At 43.0% G+C, this 16,976-nt stretch overlaps 1 protein-coding gene across 4 annotated transcripts in view; it reads left to right on the plus strand.

Annotated features, from left to right (window-relative positions):
- Positions 1-16,976, plus strand: part of USP10 (ubiquitin specific peptidase 10) — an 88,593-nt gene that overhangs the window by 41,589 nt on the left and 30,028 nt on the right. For all 4 annotated transcript variants that reach the window (XM_039474613.2, XM_074400879.1, XM_074400877.1 and 1 more), the window contains 3 exons: positions 261-329; positions 6,638-6,698; positions 10,722-11,762. In XM_039474613.2, the coding sequence (XP_039330547.1) occupies positions 261-329; positions 6,638-6,698; positions 10,722-11,762 (1,171 nt within the window). The remainder of the gene's footprint in view (positions 1-260; positions 330-6,637; positions 6,699-10,721; positions 11,763-16,976) is intronic.

A 16,976-nucleotide genomic window follows, 5' to 3' on the forward strand; every position in this document is an offset into this window, starting at 1 on the left:
CAAAATTGACTTGTTTCAAAATAAGCTTTATCAGTTTCATAGTGTTCTTTGACAATTTGTAGGAAAGGTTCAGTAGCATTTTTTTTTTTTTTTAATAAAGAACCTAGAATCCTGAGTTTGCAGATCCTCTGTTTAATTGAGAAAGGATCTCTTGGGGGTTATGACCCAAATATTGCATAGGATTGTTAAAATATGTAGCATTTAAAAAAAAATATGTAATTTATATACTTTATCTGATCAGTGACTCTCTTTTTTTTCAGTATATTTTTGGAGATTTTAGCCCTGATGAATTCAATCAGTTCTTTGTGACTCCTCGATCTTCAGTTGAGGTAAGACAAAAGTATGTTTTAGTGAGTACATGTGTAGATAAAACTGATAGTTACGTTTCTATTTTACTTTTTTTTCCTAAACAAAGAATTCCAATTCTTTATTTAGAGAAAAGTACAGAGACTAATACGAGAAATGCCTCAGTCCACTAGCTAGATTTGACTGATGTTAACATTTGGCTGTATTTACCTTATTCGACTTGGAAAAGCAGATAAAGCATGACATGTGCAATTGATGCCTCTTGTGCACCTCTCTCCCATCTCTGCCCAGAAGTAACTACTCTGCTGAAATTGGGAAGTGCTGGTCCTGACTGGTTCTCACCTTTTATCACATACATGTATATCACCATTGTCAGTTGTAGTGCTTTATGTGCTTTAAAATGTCACATGAATGGTATACCATATTCATCATTTTGTAGTTTATTCTAAGCTAACATTATATTCTTCATGCTGATAAATTTGTTCTTGTTCTTTGGTTTTCAGTGCTTAGTACCACTGGTTGAACATACCACAATTGACTTACGTATTTTCCTGTCGAGGGCCATCTAGGTCTTTAGTTCAGCTGTTCGGGATACTGCAGTCAACACGTTTTATCCAGTCTCCTCCTGCTCCTCTGTGGGTGCCTCAGGGACATAGAGCTGGGAATGGAATTGCTGGCTTCTGTAGACTAAGCTGCTTTAGTTTCGCTAGAGACTGCTGATTTCCTCTCTGGGATTTTTATAGTCTGCGTTCCCATCAGCAGTACATTAGAGTTTTCTTGCTCGTATTTAAGAAAAAAAAATTCTTGGCCGGGCGCGGTGGCTCAAGCCTGTAATCCCAGCACTTTGGGAGGCCGAGGTGGGTGGATCACGAGGTCAAGAGATCGAGACCATCCTGGTCAACATGGTGAAACCCCGTCTCTACTAAAAATACAAAAAATTAGCTGGGCATGGTGGTGCGTGCCTGTAATCCCAGCTACTCAGGAGGCTGAGGCAGGAGAATTGCCTGAACCCAGGAGGCGGAGGTTGCGGTGAGCCGAGATCGCGCCATTGCACTCCAGCCTGGGTAACAAGAGCGAAACTCCGTCTCAAAAAAAAAAAAAAAAAAAAAAAAAGAAAAAAAAATTCTTTTCGTTGGCGTATTTAAAATTTTTGTTTATCTGATGTGTAGTAAATGTATTCTCATTGTTTAAATTTATATCTCCCAGCTTACAAACAGTTGGGCACTATTTCATTATCTTCACGTGTCTACTGGCAATATGGATGTCCTCTTCTGTGAGTTACTTGATTTATATATATCCCATGTCCATATTTTTAAATCAAGTAGCTGTCTTTTTCTTAGTGTTTTTAAGACTAATCTTTGGTTATACAGGCATCTCTTCTGGCATGAGGGCTTTTAAGCTTCACATGGTAGGAACCCTTTTGGGGTTGGTTTTTTTTTTTTTTTGCTGGATAGGAGGAGTACATGTTTAACTTTAATGTCAAATGAATTGATTTTTTTTTTCCTTATGGTTTGTGGATTTTTCGTTTTAAAAATATCTTTAGGAAATTCTTTCCATCCTTGAAATAATGAAGAGATTTGTCTTGTTTTCTTCTAAAAGTTTTCAGATTTCGTTTTCACGCTTCAGGGTGTGATACAGATGAAATGGAGGAACTGAGTTTTGTATATGTGTGAGATGGCATTGAACTCCCTGCCCGGGCCCCACTGAGCAGTCATCTCTGCACCATTCATTGAGAACTCAGCCCTCAGCCATCCCATCAGCCTCCTTGGGTAGCGCATCCTGGTATATACCTCTTGTTTATCTCTGTATAAACTCCACGTTTTATTTACTTTATTTTAACTTTATTTCTTCCTTTCCTTTCCCTTCCCATTCGCTTTGTTTTTTATTTTTATTTTTTTGAGACAGGATCTAACTCTGCCGGGGCTGGAGTGCAGAGTGCTGTGATCCAATCACAGCTCACTGCAGCCTTGACTCCCCCACCCCACCCCTGCCCGTCAGGTATCCTCCTGTCTCAGCCCCTGAGTAGCTCGGACTCCAGGTGTATCACCAGGCGTGGGCAATTTTTTTTTTTTTTTTGGTAAGGGGGTTTCACATTTTTTCCTACATCACACCAATGTAACCATAGTTGATACTTCTCAAGTGTGTACACGTGCAAATGATTGTGTGCCTGTCTGCAAGTGAGTGGACAAATGAAAACTTGAGTTTCCATGTGATCCAAAAGTCTGAGGTATGGGGTTGCTTCAGCTTTGCCACTCACACAGTCCTGGTGGGCTTGGCCACATTCTTCCTTTTCGTGCCTCCTTTTTCTTTACTCTCTCTTTCGTTTTTTGAATTGATAAAAGTGGAGAACGCAGATTTTCATCACAGAAATGTTGGGAGCTAATGTATGGCCCAGTAGCTAGTGAGTGACAGATGTTAGTAGAAATGGATGAAAAGGGTGCAGATGGTGGGTTGTGCCAAACCTTTTATTCGCAGAAGGCATGACTGTGTCTCATCAAAATGAGTTTGACCTTCAGAACGCCTGTTGTGTCTGGACTTATTTGGGCTTTTCTGCTTTTCGTATTTTTGAGCACACGGTGACGTTTGGAGGGGTATAAAATGAGTTTATCGAAATCACAGTAACCTGTGAAAAGGAAATGCAGGCTAATTAACATAATTGGATGGAGCTGTTTTTCCCTGTCTTCAGGAGTCTGAATTTTCATAGTTGATGATTACACAGGCTCCGAGGGACCTGTGGGTGTGTGATTAATGATGGTGCATCACTTCTGTAGCACAGTTTGTTTGGCCTTTTATCTTGCAGGTAAAATAATTGCCACTCAAACATGCAGTGTTACTACCATGTGACCATGGCATCAGTTACAGTCTAGCCGAATGTTCATATGCCTTTTTTTGGCTATTAGGAGCTTGATAAAACATCGTTTTCTCTACTTGGGGCCATAAATTGAAAAACCACAATTAAGAAATGTGGGACGTTAAGATGAAAGAGCATTCTGCCGTCCTGCACAAGCGCCACTCCCGTCAGCGGAGGCTGCTTTGTTAGTTCGCCTGCTTGGCAGCTTGCCACTGGCAGGCTAAGGTGGCTAGCGATTGAGTGGAATCGGAAGAAACCAATTCAGGTGAAAGGTAGCTGATACCTCTTCTAGAGTTGTGCTCTAGTGATTTAAAAATCAGTTTCTCCAGTGGAAAAAATACAGTCAAGTTATTTAATGTTTAAACCCCAGTCATAATGCTGTTAATTATGTTAAAAAATAAAGTGGAAATGCTCATCATTCTAGAATCTCAGTTTTGGAAGTAGCACACACCCCAACCATGACTGAATAAATAAACCCCCGATAACAGAGTGTTGGTTATGGGCAGTGTGTGTGGTATGGGTGTGTGTGGGCACTCAGGGAGAGTAGAGACAGTTCTTAATTTGGTATCTAAATGGGATTTTAAAGGAGGGCTTCCTGGTTCATGAGAGTCCTTGAGACAGAAAGCAGAGCACACAGGTGGCCCCAGAGGGAGACTTCAGAACATCACCTTCCTAGCCAGGGGCCCAAGTATTCTCTTGACGAGGCTGCAGCACTGTTTTCAGACTGCGTGTTTAACATTATTAGATTACAGTTTTTTACATTGCTCACTTTGTATTTGTGTAGGGAATTTTATGTTTTTGCTTTGATGTTTGAACTTTGTATTCTTACAAATAGCTTTACAGTTAATGAGTGAACTTTGAACCATCCTTGAACTTTTATTCTGCTGTGTATTTAGATACCCAGTTACCACAGACTAAGGGCATGTGATGTGTGAGGGAGGTTTGTTGAGTGAAAGGTGCTGTGTGCCTGTAGAGTAGAGTCAAACACACACATTACTACAGTGCCACACCCCATCTGGCATTCCTGCAGGTTCGCTCTTTTATCAGCTTAGCAAATCCAAGTAAGTGTGTTAAGCAGGCTTACAGTGTGGTCATCTCTTAGCGGCAGTGTCTTCTGGCTTCCTCATCTGTCAGATGGCCGTAATAACAGGACCTCCTCCTCAGAGTTGTGGTGGAGGAACAGAATGTGTGTCCAGTGACACCAGGTGTCACTGACTGGGTGCATCCTCAGTGCCCAGTCAGTGCCACCTGGTGTCACTGGTCCAGCCTTTCCAGCCTTTCCACCCTCGGTCGGCATCACCTGGCATCACTGGTCCTGCCTCTCCACTTAGTGCTTATCCTCAGCATCATCCTTGTGTTCTTCCTGATTGCTGGGGTTTTCTTCTGTGTGCTGTAGGAGTGGCTGGGAGTTGAGCTTGTGTTCACACTGCGTGGTTGAATGTCGAGGAGCAGGGCAGCTGGAAGACAGCAAGCAGGGTTCTAACAGCTCTCTGCCTTGCACTGGGGTTTGAAGTGGACGGGTGAAGAGGTCCCTTCTCCAAATTGTGCGTCTTCCCAGCCTGCTGCAGTCTCTTGGGTCTGGAGGTTTTCTTCAGCATTCTCTCCTCCCTGAGCAGAACAAATACTGTTAAATGTGGAGAGAACATTGTTCTAATACATGGGGTAATGAAATGGTTTAGACTCAGAAAAAGATGGTTTCTTGATGTTAGAGTGATTTTGTGTAAAGAATGATTCAGAACACTTTTTATGCCTCAAAGTAATACAACTTTCTGTCACCAGGGGGCATACTAGTGTCATTAACAGAAAAAGAGAGGGCATTCTATGTGTCAGTTGCTAAACTGTCATTTGTAACCACAGAGGGTTTTGAATGAGATTTGAGGCTTCCTGAGACACACATGGCCGCTGTGTCTGCTGCCTTTATGGACCCACCTCTCTGCTCCAGGTGCCTGCCCTCATAAATGCTGGTGTGTGGAATGATCTTTGCATCGTGGGTGCCAAGGCTGGTGGAGCCCCTCCCAGCACACAGAATTCTTTCTCTTCGGTGTCAGTGTGATGAGTCCTGGGTTGCCCTGGGTGGCAGAGATAAGTGCATCTCTCAAGTCCTGAAGGTGTTGGCTTCCTTTTGAATTGCCCATGTTTTCCTGTTTGTCCTAATTCTCTGGGAATGGAACTTACTGAGTTGCTTGCAGAGAGAAGCTTTTACTGCTGTGATTATTGAACTGGTGTGCTGAGAGTTCATTGGAGAAATCAGCTGAGGAAGCAGCCCCAGCGGGAGTTCCCATCAGTGTTGGGCATGGGAATCAGCCACAGCCTCTGATCTTTGTGGACCGGGGGCCATTCTTGCACCGCATTGCCCTGCAGTGAGCAGACTTTGGGAAGTGCTGAATGGCATTTTGTTTTTCTGTTCTGCCCTCAGGTAGCAGTTGTCTCTCTGCTTACCTTACCGCTTTTCTTCCTAAACTTTTTTTTTTGATGGGGAGGAGAGGAAGACAGAGTCTCACTTGGTTACCCAGGCTGGAGTGCAGTGGCCTGATCTTGGCTTACTGCAACCTCCGCCTCCTGGGTTCAAGCAATTCTCCTACTTAGCCTTCTGAGTAGCTGGGATTACAGGTGTGTGCCACCACACCTGGCTAAATTTTTGTATTTTTAGTAGAGATGGGATTTTACCTTGTTGGCCAGACTGGTCTCGAACTCCTGACCTCAAGTGATCCACCTGCCTCACCCTCCCTAAGTGTTGGGATTACAGGCCATGTAAGGCCTGCCCAACCCCTTCCTAAACTTTCCTATCCCCAGTGTGTCCATTGGAAGCATTTCCAACTCTTGAATAAATGTGGAATAGCTGGGAAGAAAAATCTTAAGTTGAGGTATCTTTCAGCTTTTTATAAAGAGGCCAGATAATTCCCATTCTGCTTTCTGTCTTCAAAACAAGGAATGTGACATCTAGCTGTTAACTTAGTTAATTAAGGCACTGTGTTGAAAAGGGAGCTGCAGTCACCCTTGTTTCTAGCGGGCTTTCCTCTGCTCTCCGACTGTGGACCTGGTCCCAACCTCTACCGGCTGTGTTGCAGTGTAGTGATCGTGAACATGAGGTTCAGTCAGGAAGCGTCGTCTTCACCAGGGCACGGACAAAAGTGTCTGTGCTCTTTATGGTCAGTCACTAGCATCCTGTGAGAAGGAGGATGTATCAGAAGCATTTTACTGTAGCTGATTTACATGTTCATTAGAGTTCATGTTTATTCCTTTTGCCTTCATTTCCAGGTCTGTTTAATAGTGATAGATATCTGAAAGTATTTCTATTCTGTTTTTTCCTTAAATGAAGATCATTTAGATTGCACTGACTCTTCATGTGTGTTATTCTGCTAAAAGTAATGGCATGTAAAGTTGTGTGGATAAAGAGTTTTAACGAAATGTTGCCTTAATGAAATGGTATGTGTTTAACATTTTGTTGAATTAAAATTTGTTTTCTGATTCCTTGTGCAGCTTCCTCCATACAGTGGAACAGTTCTGTATGGCACACAGGCTGTGGATAAACTACCTGATGGTAAGCTACTAGTTCTCTACTTATTTCCCTGAAGGGAATTTTGGCCATACATGCTGGGTGGGCAGGCTCCCTGTCAACATCGTTTTCCCATTTGAATAAACGTTTCTTTGCAGCTTGAAGTTTGTGCTGTCAACTATAATGTTTAATCACTGAGTCACCTTGACTGGTGAGTTAGTGTTAAAGCTTATCCTGTGCTTCAGAGGGCCAGCCATTTAAGATTTTCTTTAGGGAATGGCATTAAGTTCTTTTTTCCCTGACAGTTCTCGGTGCAACAGGTATGTTATTCATCGTCACCACATGCCAGAGTTGAAGCAAGCTTTCAGTCCTGTTGCTAAGCAGCCTGCTGGCTCCAGCGCTGGCTAGTTTCTGAGCATGTGCTCTTTATGACTGAAGTGGCAGCCTGCATCGATTGTTCTTGCGGTTTACATTCATGTCCTGGTTTGTCGCTGGCTCTTGGGAACTCAGGTCACCTCTTCACCTCCTGATCTGTTACTTTTTTTGTCTCCGTCACAGACACTGAGCTGATTACCAGAGGGGGCTTACTGAGATGCAGTGATCTTGTATTGTTTAAGTACCCGGTGTGGGAATACCAGCACGGTGGTTTACTTTCTGCAGGCTGCCCTCGCACAGTTCAAACCTGTTTAGATCATTTTTCAGTTGGAATCCCTTTAAAGGCCCTAACTGGCCTCCAGGAAACTGATGCCACACTTTTTCTTTGAGAGTTGGGCTTTGGATTCCCTGTTGAGTTAGCATGGTCAGACTTACAAAAGGGGTTAATAATAGCTTAGGACAACTAAGGCAGTAATTGAAGCTCTGGGGACCCAAAAGCGGGGCTGCTCAGCCTCCTGAGCTGCCTTTTAATCGGCTGATGGCTTAGCCTCTCAGGCCTCTAGTCAGTGGGACTTCCTCTGTTACTGTGTGCTGTGCACGTAGTGAGCACGCTGCATGTGTTGATTCCATGCTTACAAATGCGCCACGATTTTCCTGTGCACATCTCTCTAAGTTTACCCTCCTCCCTGTGCAGTAGGCCCCACCAGCTCCCCCAGACGCTGGAGTTCTGCTTCCCCACTCCCTCCTTCCAGCCTGTCAGCCCTTTTCGCTTACTGCTTCTTGGCTCTTTTTCTCCATTCTTTGCTCTGTTCCCTCTAAGTCCTGCTTTTGTTCTGCCAAAAACACAACTGGAATCTTGCGCCAGCTTGCACGGTTAGTGACAGGCACGGTTATCTCTGAAGCCTTTCTGGGTCTCTTGAGTTTTCATGACTTTAGTTTCTCTTCCAGCGCCTGTCGGACTGTACAGATCCGGTGGGCGCTGACATGGACCTGCCTCTCGTTCTAGGCTGCTCAGCTGCTGATGGCAGGGTCCATTCCTCTCTGTTTGTCACACTGCGCCTGTAGTGTCTGGAATGTTGTAAGTCCTCAGTGCATTTGTTGGATGAATTACGTTCCCTCCCACCTCTGCCAGCTGCACCTAGCCCTTTGCACAGGCACCTCATGGTGGCTTCCCTTTTACACCTTGGCCTTTTCTGTTTTTGTTTTTTTAAAAATATTTAATATTTTAATTTTCGTAGGTACATTGTAGGTGTATATATGTATGGGGTACATGAGATATTTTCATACAGGCATACAAGTAATAATCACTTACTTGTCCTTTACCTCAAGCACTACCTGTTAAATGTTCCTAAAGCTTGAGATCCCACTCCTTCACCCTGCCCTTAACAATTCAGTGATCTGTAAGTTCCACTGACCTCTCTAGTTTCTGATGGCAGTTGACCACTGTGTCCTGCGTCTAGAAGCATTCTTTTTCTAGAGCGGTTCACAGCCTTCTTTCCCCTCCCCCCGTGTTTCATTCTCAGTTTGTATTTGTCTTCCTGATAAATGTGAATCTCTGAGCAGGGCCCTTGTATTACTCATCTCTGTTTCCCTCGCTGTCCCCTTGCCTTGTAGCCCGGGCCACTGTACTGCACAGACTGCAGTGAGCAGACTCTGAGACACGCTGTGTTGGGGTTCATGGTTTTATGACCCACGGCTTGCAATACCTGAGTGCTGAGTTTCCGGCTTCCTAATGTATTGATTAAGTTGGTGAAGCAAGTTTGCAGACCTTCCTCATTTCTCCTGCCTGGCAGATGGGGCTCTGAGCTCTCTGCCATGCGGTGCAAGGCATGTGTGTCCATCATGAGTGTTCCTCAAGAAGAAGAGGAACTGCGCTGGCCAGGAATCTTCCTTTTAGTGAGATGATGAAACGTGGTGTTGAGTAAATGCTTGATAATACCCATTAACATTGAAATGGTTCTGTTCATGTTACACCGCATTCTAGGATGCGTTATGTTTGGATAAGATTGAGAGTTGAGATGTGGAAAGCACCGTATCTTGGAATGCATCAGCCTTGCATAAGCTGAGTGACACAGCATGTACTAGTCTCAAATGTGATTTCACAGTGTACACCACAGCCCCTTCAAAGGCTAGGCTCCACGTGGAGTGCTCTTCACTTCTTCACTCCAGACACACCGATTTCAGTCTGGCCTCACAACATCAGGGAATAAGGGATGCCTGGAAGCAAAATGGGCAGTCAAGCCCTTGGCATGATAATAAATTCATTTCCCTTTGATGATTCTTTTCAAAATAAGGAAACAAAAAATAAATAGTAGCGGAAGGAATTAGGTTGTCATGACTTTATATGTAAACGGCCTTTAGTTGTAATGGTCATCAGCATTCTTTTCCAGGAACTTTCTGTTGTTGGGGCAGGATTGTGCTGCCACCAGCACCCAGCCCCCACAGTGGGGGCTGTGATGCCAAAGCCTGCCAAGATTCAAGAGGCTGAATCATCTCCTGCCCACCCACTTGCATGTAGCTGGCCCCTCTCTGGGTCTATATTTTTTCTTCTGCAAAAAGACTTGCAGAGGTCCTTCCAAGGTAAAATATATACAGTCCTCTGCAGTAGAACACCATTCTTTGGGTATTAGTTTCTTTTCTTGAGATATATGCCTTGAAAAAAAAATTGGCCCCTTAATGCTAGCCTGGAAGAAACCTTTATGCATTAAAGATGAAGTATACGGCGTGTGTCGTTTCCTTAACTTCAAAACGTGTAACTTTTTCGTCAACTATAAGGTGACATTGATGCTTGATGTCTGTTAAAAGACACCACTGATTCTAAAACTTAACCTAATTTCAGAGATGTGAGCTATAAAAAAAATGTCTGTCTTAGCATGAATGAAATACATAGATTGTGGTTAACCGGGAAGGGAGTATTGAAAGCTTCCGAAGAGAGATTTAAAAGGTCACAATTCTAACTTTGTCATTTGGTGTTTTTGGAAGGCTTCACCACCTGTGGAGTGAATCGAGTGTGAATTTATTTAGAGGACATTTGCATGTGTTCATGTCAGGGCCCTTTGTCAGACTTCATTGATGGTTATTAGTGGAGGAGACCAGGAGCCAAAGAACTCCGAAGACAGCTTCTGAAGCGGCACTTGATTCTTTGTTGCTGCTGCTTCTTAATCTTTTTTGCTTTTAAATGGGTACTTGCTAATTTCTCCTATCCAGTATATATAGGATTCTTGGGGTAGTTTTTTTGGAATTAAATCGTGTTAATTACAGAGGCTGATTTAACAATGTTTTAAGTCCCAAGTTAGTCATTACGATCTTTTAAAAATTAAGTTGTCCAAAATACATATTCCTTTATCTCAGGTGTAAGGCAGCTACACGAAAGTCAGATTCCATTGAGGGGTATTTTTAAACTGGCAGAATATTATTTGCTTTTTATTGCAAATATATTTTAATTTTACTTTCTGAAAGTCTTCCTTAGCTAGGAAGAGAAGTACAGGCTTCTGCTTTTCATATCCCCAAATTAAATATAATTTTATAGTTACTTCATTTTCAGCAAATTATTCCACATAAGTAAAATATGTAATAGATTTGTTGATTAGGAAGAGAATTTAAGGTTTTCATTTTCAAAGAGAAAGTTAGCAATTGCTGTTGCTTAGAGTTTGCAGAACTGTGTTCTTAACTAACAGTTTTCTTTCTAAACAGGACAAGAATATCAGAGAATTGAGTTTGGTGTCAATGAAGTCATTGAACCCAGTGACACTTTGCCGAGAACCCCCAGCTACAGTATTTCAAGCACATTGAACCCTCAGGCCCCTGAATTTATTCTTGGTTGTCCACCTTCCAAAATGACCCCTGATGGCATCACTAAAGAAGCAAGCTACGGCTCCATTGACTGCCAGTACCCAGGTTCTGCCCTCGCTTTGGATGGAGGTTCTAATGTGGAGGTGGAAGTTTTGGAAAATGATGGTGTCTCAGGTGGTCTTGGACAAAGGGAGCGTAAAAAGAAGAAAAAGCGGCCCCCTGGATATTACAGCTATTTGAAAGATGGTGGTGATGATAGTATTTCCACAGAGGCCCTGGTCAATGGCCATGCCAGTTCAGCAGTCCCGAACAGTGTCAGCACAGAGGATGCAGAATTTATGGGGGACATGCCCCCATCAGTTACGCCCAGGACTTGTAGTAGCCCCCAGAATTCCACGGACTCTGTCAGTGACACTGTGCCTGACAGTCCTTTCCCTGGAGCACTTGGCAGTGACACCAGGACTGCAGGGCAGCTGGAGATGGGCCCTGGGGCTGATTTTGGTCAGTCCTGCTTCCCTGCAGAGGCTGGCAGAGACACCCTGTCAAGGACAGCTGGGGCTCAGCCCTGCGTTGGTACCGATACTACTGAAAACCTTGGAGTTGCTAATGGACAAATACTTGAATCTTCAGGTGAGGGCACAGCTGCCAACGGGGTGGAGCTACATACCACGGAAAGCATAGACTTGGACCCCATCAAACCCGAGAGTGCATCGCCTCCCGCTGACGGCACGGGCTCTGCGTCAGGCTCCCTTCCTGTCAGCCAGCCCAAGTCCTGGGCCAGTCTCTTTCATGATTCTAAGCCCTCTTCTTCCTCGCCGGTGGCCTATGTGGAAACTAAGTATTCCCCTCCCGCCATATCTCCCCTGGTTTCTGAAAAGCAGGTTGAAGTCAAAGAAGGGCTTGTTCCAGTTTCAGAGGATCCTGTAGCCATAAAGATTGCAGGTATAGTTGAAAAGATGCAAATCTAGAGTGAAGCCTCATCCAACTGAGCTGATAGACAGTGGTGATAGATTGTTACCCCTAACAGTGGTAGATGACCTGTGTGTTAATAGCAATGTCTGAAAAAGGCCTGTGTCTTAAATGTTATCTAAGAGTAAGACAATACAGAAACAAATGGGAGGAGTGGGTGTCATGCCTTTAAGTTCAGTGAAAAATCCATGTCTGTTAGAAGTTCTTTTCTGTTGACAAGTTACATTTCCGTTTCTTGCCTTTTGTTCAGGTAATTCTGCTCCACGGTGTGAATGTATAACGGACTTTTTCTGTGATATACCTTTGGTATGATAATCCCTGATTTGTACTCACTGTGTGCTACTTCTTTTTTATATTTCTTAAGATATAAGAAAGCATTTTGTGACTTAACATTTTTTTATGCCTGTTTTGGATTGAGTAAATGAATTTTATTCAGAATTTTGGTACCCCAAGGTCAGCTCTTGAAAAATGTGAAGAGTTCAGCCCAAAGTTAACGTTTTACAGTGCTAAGGCTCTAAAGTAGAAACTATTCACAATAAAAATATAAAGCTGCATAATTCACAGGTTGTTTTTAAAAAGTTGAAGTCGGAAGTCAGAAGTACAGCGGGGTATGAAAGAGGTATGCGTGTTTACACAGTCGCACGTTGCTTACCAATGGATGTGCATTCTGAGATGTGTCACATAGCGATTTTTGTCGTTGTGCTAGCAATGGAGAGTCCTTATACAAATACACGTGGCAGAGCATTAGGCTAGTGGTGTAGCCTGTTGCTCCCGGGCTACAAACCTGTACAGCCCGTGACTACTGAATACCATAGGCAGTTATGACACAGTGCTAAGTATTTGTGTGCCTGAACACATCTAGGCATAAAAACGATGCTGTAGAAAAGATTAAAAAAAAAAAAAAAAAAAAAAAAAAAAGGTTCATTTGCATAGAGCACTTACCATGACTGGAGCCTGCAAGTCTGGAGTCGCTCTGGGTGTCAGTGATGAGTGGTGCGTGAATGTGAAGGCCTAGGACATTACTGAACAAAGCTGAGTTTATAAACACTCTATACTTAGGCAATAGTACATTTATTTAAAAAAAATTTTCCCAGTGAGAAGTTAACCTTAACTTACTGTAACTTTTTTACTTAATGTACGTTTAAATGAAAAATTCTAAACCTTTTGACTCTTTCATAAGAATGCTTAACTTAGAACACACACTGTACAGCTATACAAAAACACTTTTTTTGTTCTTTCTCGCTTAAACTTTTTTCTATTAAAATTTGTTTTTAACTTTTTAAACTTTCATGTTACAAACTAAGATACAGACATTAGCCTTGGCCTACACAGGGTCAGGATCATCAGGACGTCACTAGACAATAGAAAATTTTCAGCTCCATTACAATCTTGTGAGACCATCATGTGTGGTTCCTTGTTGACCAAAATGTTACACCATGCGTGACTGTACATATCTAAGAAGCAGAAGCTGTGTGTTCAGGTTCGATTCTACCAAGCTTGGTAGCCAGGTCTTCAGATTCTTAACCTTCGTAGCCAATTTTTAATAAGTCAGATCCACTACCACAAATTCCCTTTAGTGAGCATACTTCTAAGTGAAGGCCCACTTATTTTTAAGCAGCATTTAACTGAGTGAAAGTCTAGTTTCATTAGGAGACCTCTTGATGCTGGTTATAATAGAATTTGACTTTAATTAGTATCTGTTTGTTTCTACTGAAACAGTGATTTTTGTGTTATTAACTTTTGGGGAAAGAGGGAGTAGGGAATGATTTAGACAAACGTTCTCCTTTCTGCCAGGCACGATAGTATGGGGATGAGGCTTGAGGGTCGCTTGAGCCCAGGAGTTCGAGGCCAGCCTGGGCAACATACCGAGACCCCATGTCTCTCACTTTTTTTTTTTTTTTTTTTAAAGTTTACACACACACGCTTGAAATGGCCAGCTGGGCAACATACTGAGACCCCATCTCTTAAAAAAAAAAAAAAAAAAAGGTTACACACACACACACACACACACACACACACACACACACACACGAAATGCTTGTTTTTTTTTTTTTTCTTTTTTTTTGAGACGGAGTTTCGCTGTTGTTACCCAGGCTGGAGTGCAATGGCACAATCTCGGCTCACCGCAACCGCCGCCTCCTGGGTTCAAGCAATTCTCCTGCCTCAGCCTCCCGAGTAGCTGGAACTACAGGTGTGCACCACCATTCCCGGCTAATTTTTGTATTTTTAGTAGAGACGGGGTTTCACCTTGCTGACCAAGATGGTCTCGATCTCTTGACCTCGTGATCCACCCGCCTCGGCCTCCCAAAGTGTTGGGATTATAGGCGTGAGCCACCGCGCCCGGCCCGTTTTTTTGTTTTTATCTCAAGTTTATTTGTTTCAAATACACTCATTTCTAGACTATTTCTGCTATCATTGAATCTGCTTAATAAACGCCAACTAGTCTTTATGCCACCAGAAGTGAAATTAAGAAGGCAGACCAACTGAAAGAAAAAGAATCACGCAAGGCATTTTGAAGTGAAATACATTAAACTCTTGATTACCTTTAAACTGTTTATCCACTTGAATGGGTTCTGCTTGGACTTTCTTGGTGGCAAGGCTATCTCCTTGGTATAGGTCACGTGTCAAAATTTTGTTCCGTTGGCTTTTTTTTTTTTTTAAAAGCATAAACTGTCTTTTTTTTTTTTTTTTTTTTTTTGAGACGGAGTTTCGCTCTTGTTACCCAGGCTGGAGTGCAATGGCGCGATCTCGGCTCACCGCAACCTCCGCCTCCTGGGTTCAGGCAATTCTCCTGCCTCAGCCTCCTGAGTAGCTGGGATTACAGGCACACGCCACCATGCCCAGCTAATTTTTTGTATTTTTAGTAGAGACGGGGTTTCACCATGTTGACCAGGTTGGTCTCGATCTCTTGACCTCGTGATCCACCCGCCTCGGCCTCCCAAAGTGCTAGGATTACAGGCTTGAGCCACCGCGCCCGGCTAAACTGTCATTTAAGAGGAGAAGGACACGCTAGGGAAGAGCATGTCAGCGGAAACACTCAGTGTCTTCCTTCAGCTCCAAAGGAAGTAGGAATCTAAACACAAAAGGCCTGTCCTGCTGCGAGTTGGAGAGGCGCTGTGTTTCACTGACTGGTCTGAGGGGACAGTTGCCATTTTTCAGTAGGAGGCAACAAAGGGAGACTTAATACAGCCGGGCACGGTGGCTCATGCCTGTAATCCTAGCACTTTGGGAGGCCAAGGCGGGCAGATCACTTGAGGCCAGGAGTTCGAGACCAACCTGGCCAACATAGTGAAATCCCATGTCTACTAAAAATATAAAAACTAGGTGGACATGGTGGTGCCTGGAAATCCCAGCTACTGAGGAGGCTGAGGCACAAGAATCGCTTGAACCCAGGAGGTGGAGGTTGCCGTAAACCTGAAATGGTGCCACTGCACTCCAGCCTGGACGACGGAGTGAGACTGTCTCAAAAACCAAAAAACGTAATAGCTTGTGTTTCAAAGTAGTTGCAAAACATGACACTCCTTGAGACTTAGGAAGTCTGTAAAAAAAGAAAAAACAAAATGACACCTATTAAGAGTGAGTATGGCAGACACGTGGGGAGTGCCTTTGCTGTTGCTTCCCTCAGTACAGATCGTTTGGAGTTGATGAACATGTGATGTTTGAAATTGAACATACTCTTTTAGTGAACATCGTACTTTTTCTGGGCCTTTACTAAGGAGCATTGTCATATACTAGGTTAAATTATATCAGATGTTTCCACATCATACATAGAGCTATTTTGTATTTGATGTTTTGCTTTGGAAGTTATGCAACAGTGTATTTTGTTTTAACAGAAGATAAATAATGCTGGGTAAGGAAAGTGCCAAGTGCGCAACAAATTACAATTCTAGGGAAAGAGAACTGGGAAAACAGCTCTTGAATAGCTCTGTGAACACTTTGTTGAAGTATCTAGCAATGTCATTTATTACAAATTGTTAGTCAAAACCTGTTTATTTGATTTTGCACAGTGGTTTTATGCCTAAAAGTTGTTGGATAGAGAAACAAAGTTATTACAGTTTGGATCTTCTCAAATGAATTACCCTGTCCATGTTTATTTAAGTATAAATGAAGATACAGTTACGTGCTGCCTAATGATGTTTGAATCAGTGACAGACCGTCTTTAGGACAGTGGTCCCGATGATAACGGAGCTAAAAAATGTCTAGTTCCCAGTGATTGTGTTACAGTTGCCTGTGGCATTCAGTACACCACACACTGTACGGGGTTTGTGGCTTAGGAGCACTAGGCTCTGGCATATAGCCTCTGTGTGGTTGGCTACACCATCTAGGTGTGTGATTGCACAATGACAAAATCGCCTAATGCGGCATTTCTCAGAACATGTCTCTGTCGTGAAGCATGGCTGTATATCCTAAGACTGGTCTTTGCTCTGGCAGTTTATACGTCATGCATATACTTTCCCTGCTCCTTGGGGGAAATGGTTTCTCAGATACTTCGCACTTCCTCTTCAGACTCTGAAGTAGCACGGGCAGTGGTCATGTAGCGTGCTCCAAGCTAAAAAGGCATGGCACCTGCTTGCAGGAACCCAGCCTTGCGGAGTGAGAGTTTTGTCCACGTCTGATTCCATATGTTTATGTCCTCGTATTTGTTACATACCGTTCCGCTTAAAAAAACGTAAGTGGGTAAGTGGTATGTTTTGGTCCCTTGGCTGACCTCCAGCTGGTTAGGTGGCCAAGATAGTGTGTCTTCTTCCAAATTGATGGTAATGAGGAAAAGAAATGCACTTGGAGAATGTTCTGGACAGTTAGGAAGATGACAGAAAAGCAGGCCAGCAACATCAGAATGTCGATTAGGGCCAGTTACTGAGATTGAGTTCTAGGAATCAGAGTTCTGCACCTTGCGTATTCATGGATTTTAAGTGGTAATAGGACCTCTAAGTCCAAATTCTAGGAAAACAAAATTGGATGTATAAAATATGTGTAAGAATAATCATAGCTTATAATGACATAAAAGTTTACAATGCTGATACTGCCTTTGAGTTTATACACAATTTCAGTGGGCTGATTTGTGGCAACCCATGTGAGCTACCGTCTACCCTGTGTGTCTTTTAAAAAGTGTATTAAGCAACTCCTTTTTTCTGTATGTCAGCAGATTTCATATGAATTAAGTTTCATTTCAGCCTTTTAATGTGA

This window comes from Saimiri boliviensis, chromosome 1 (assembly GCF_048565385.1).
Source record: "Saimiri boliviensis isolate mSaiBol1 chromosome 1, mSaiBol1.pri, whole genome shotgun sequence".
NCBI classification, from domain to species: Eukaryota; Metazoa; Chordata; class Mammalia; order Primates; family Cebidae; genus Saimiri; species Saimiri boliviensis.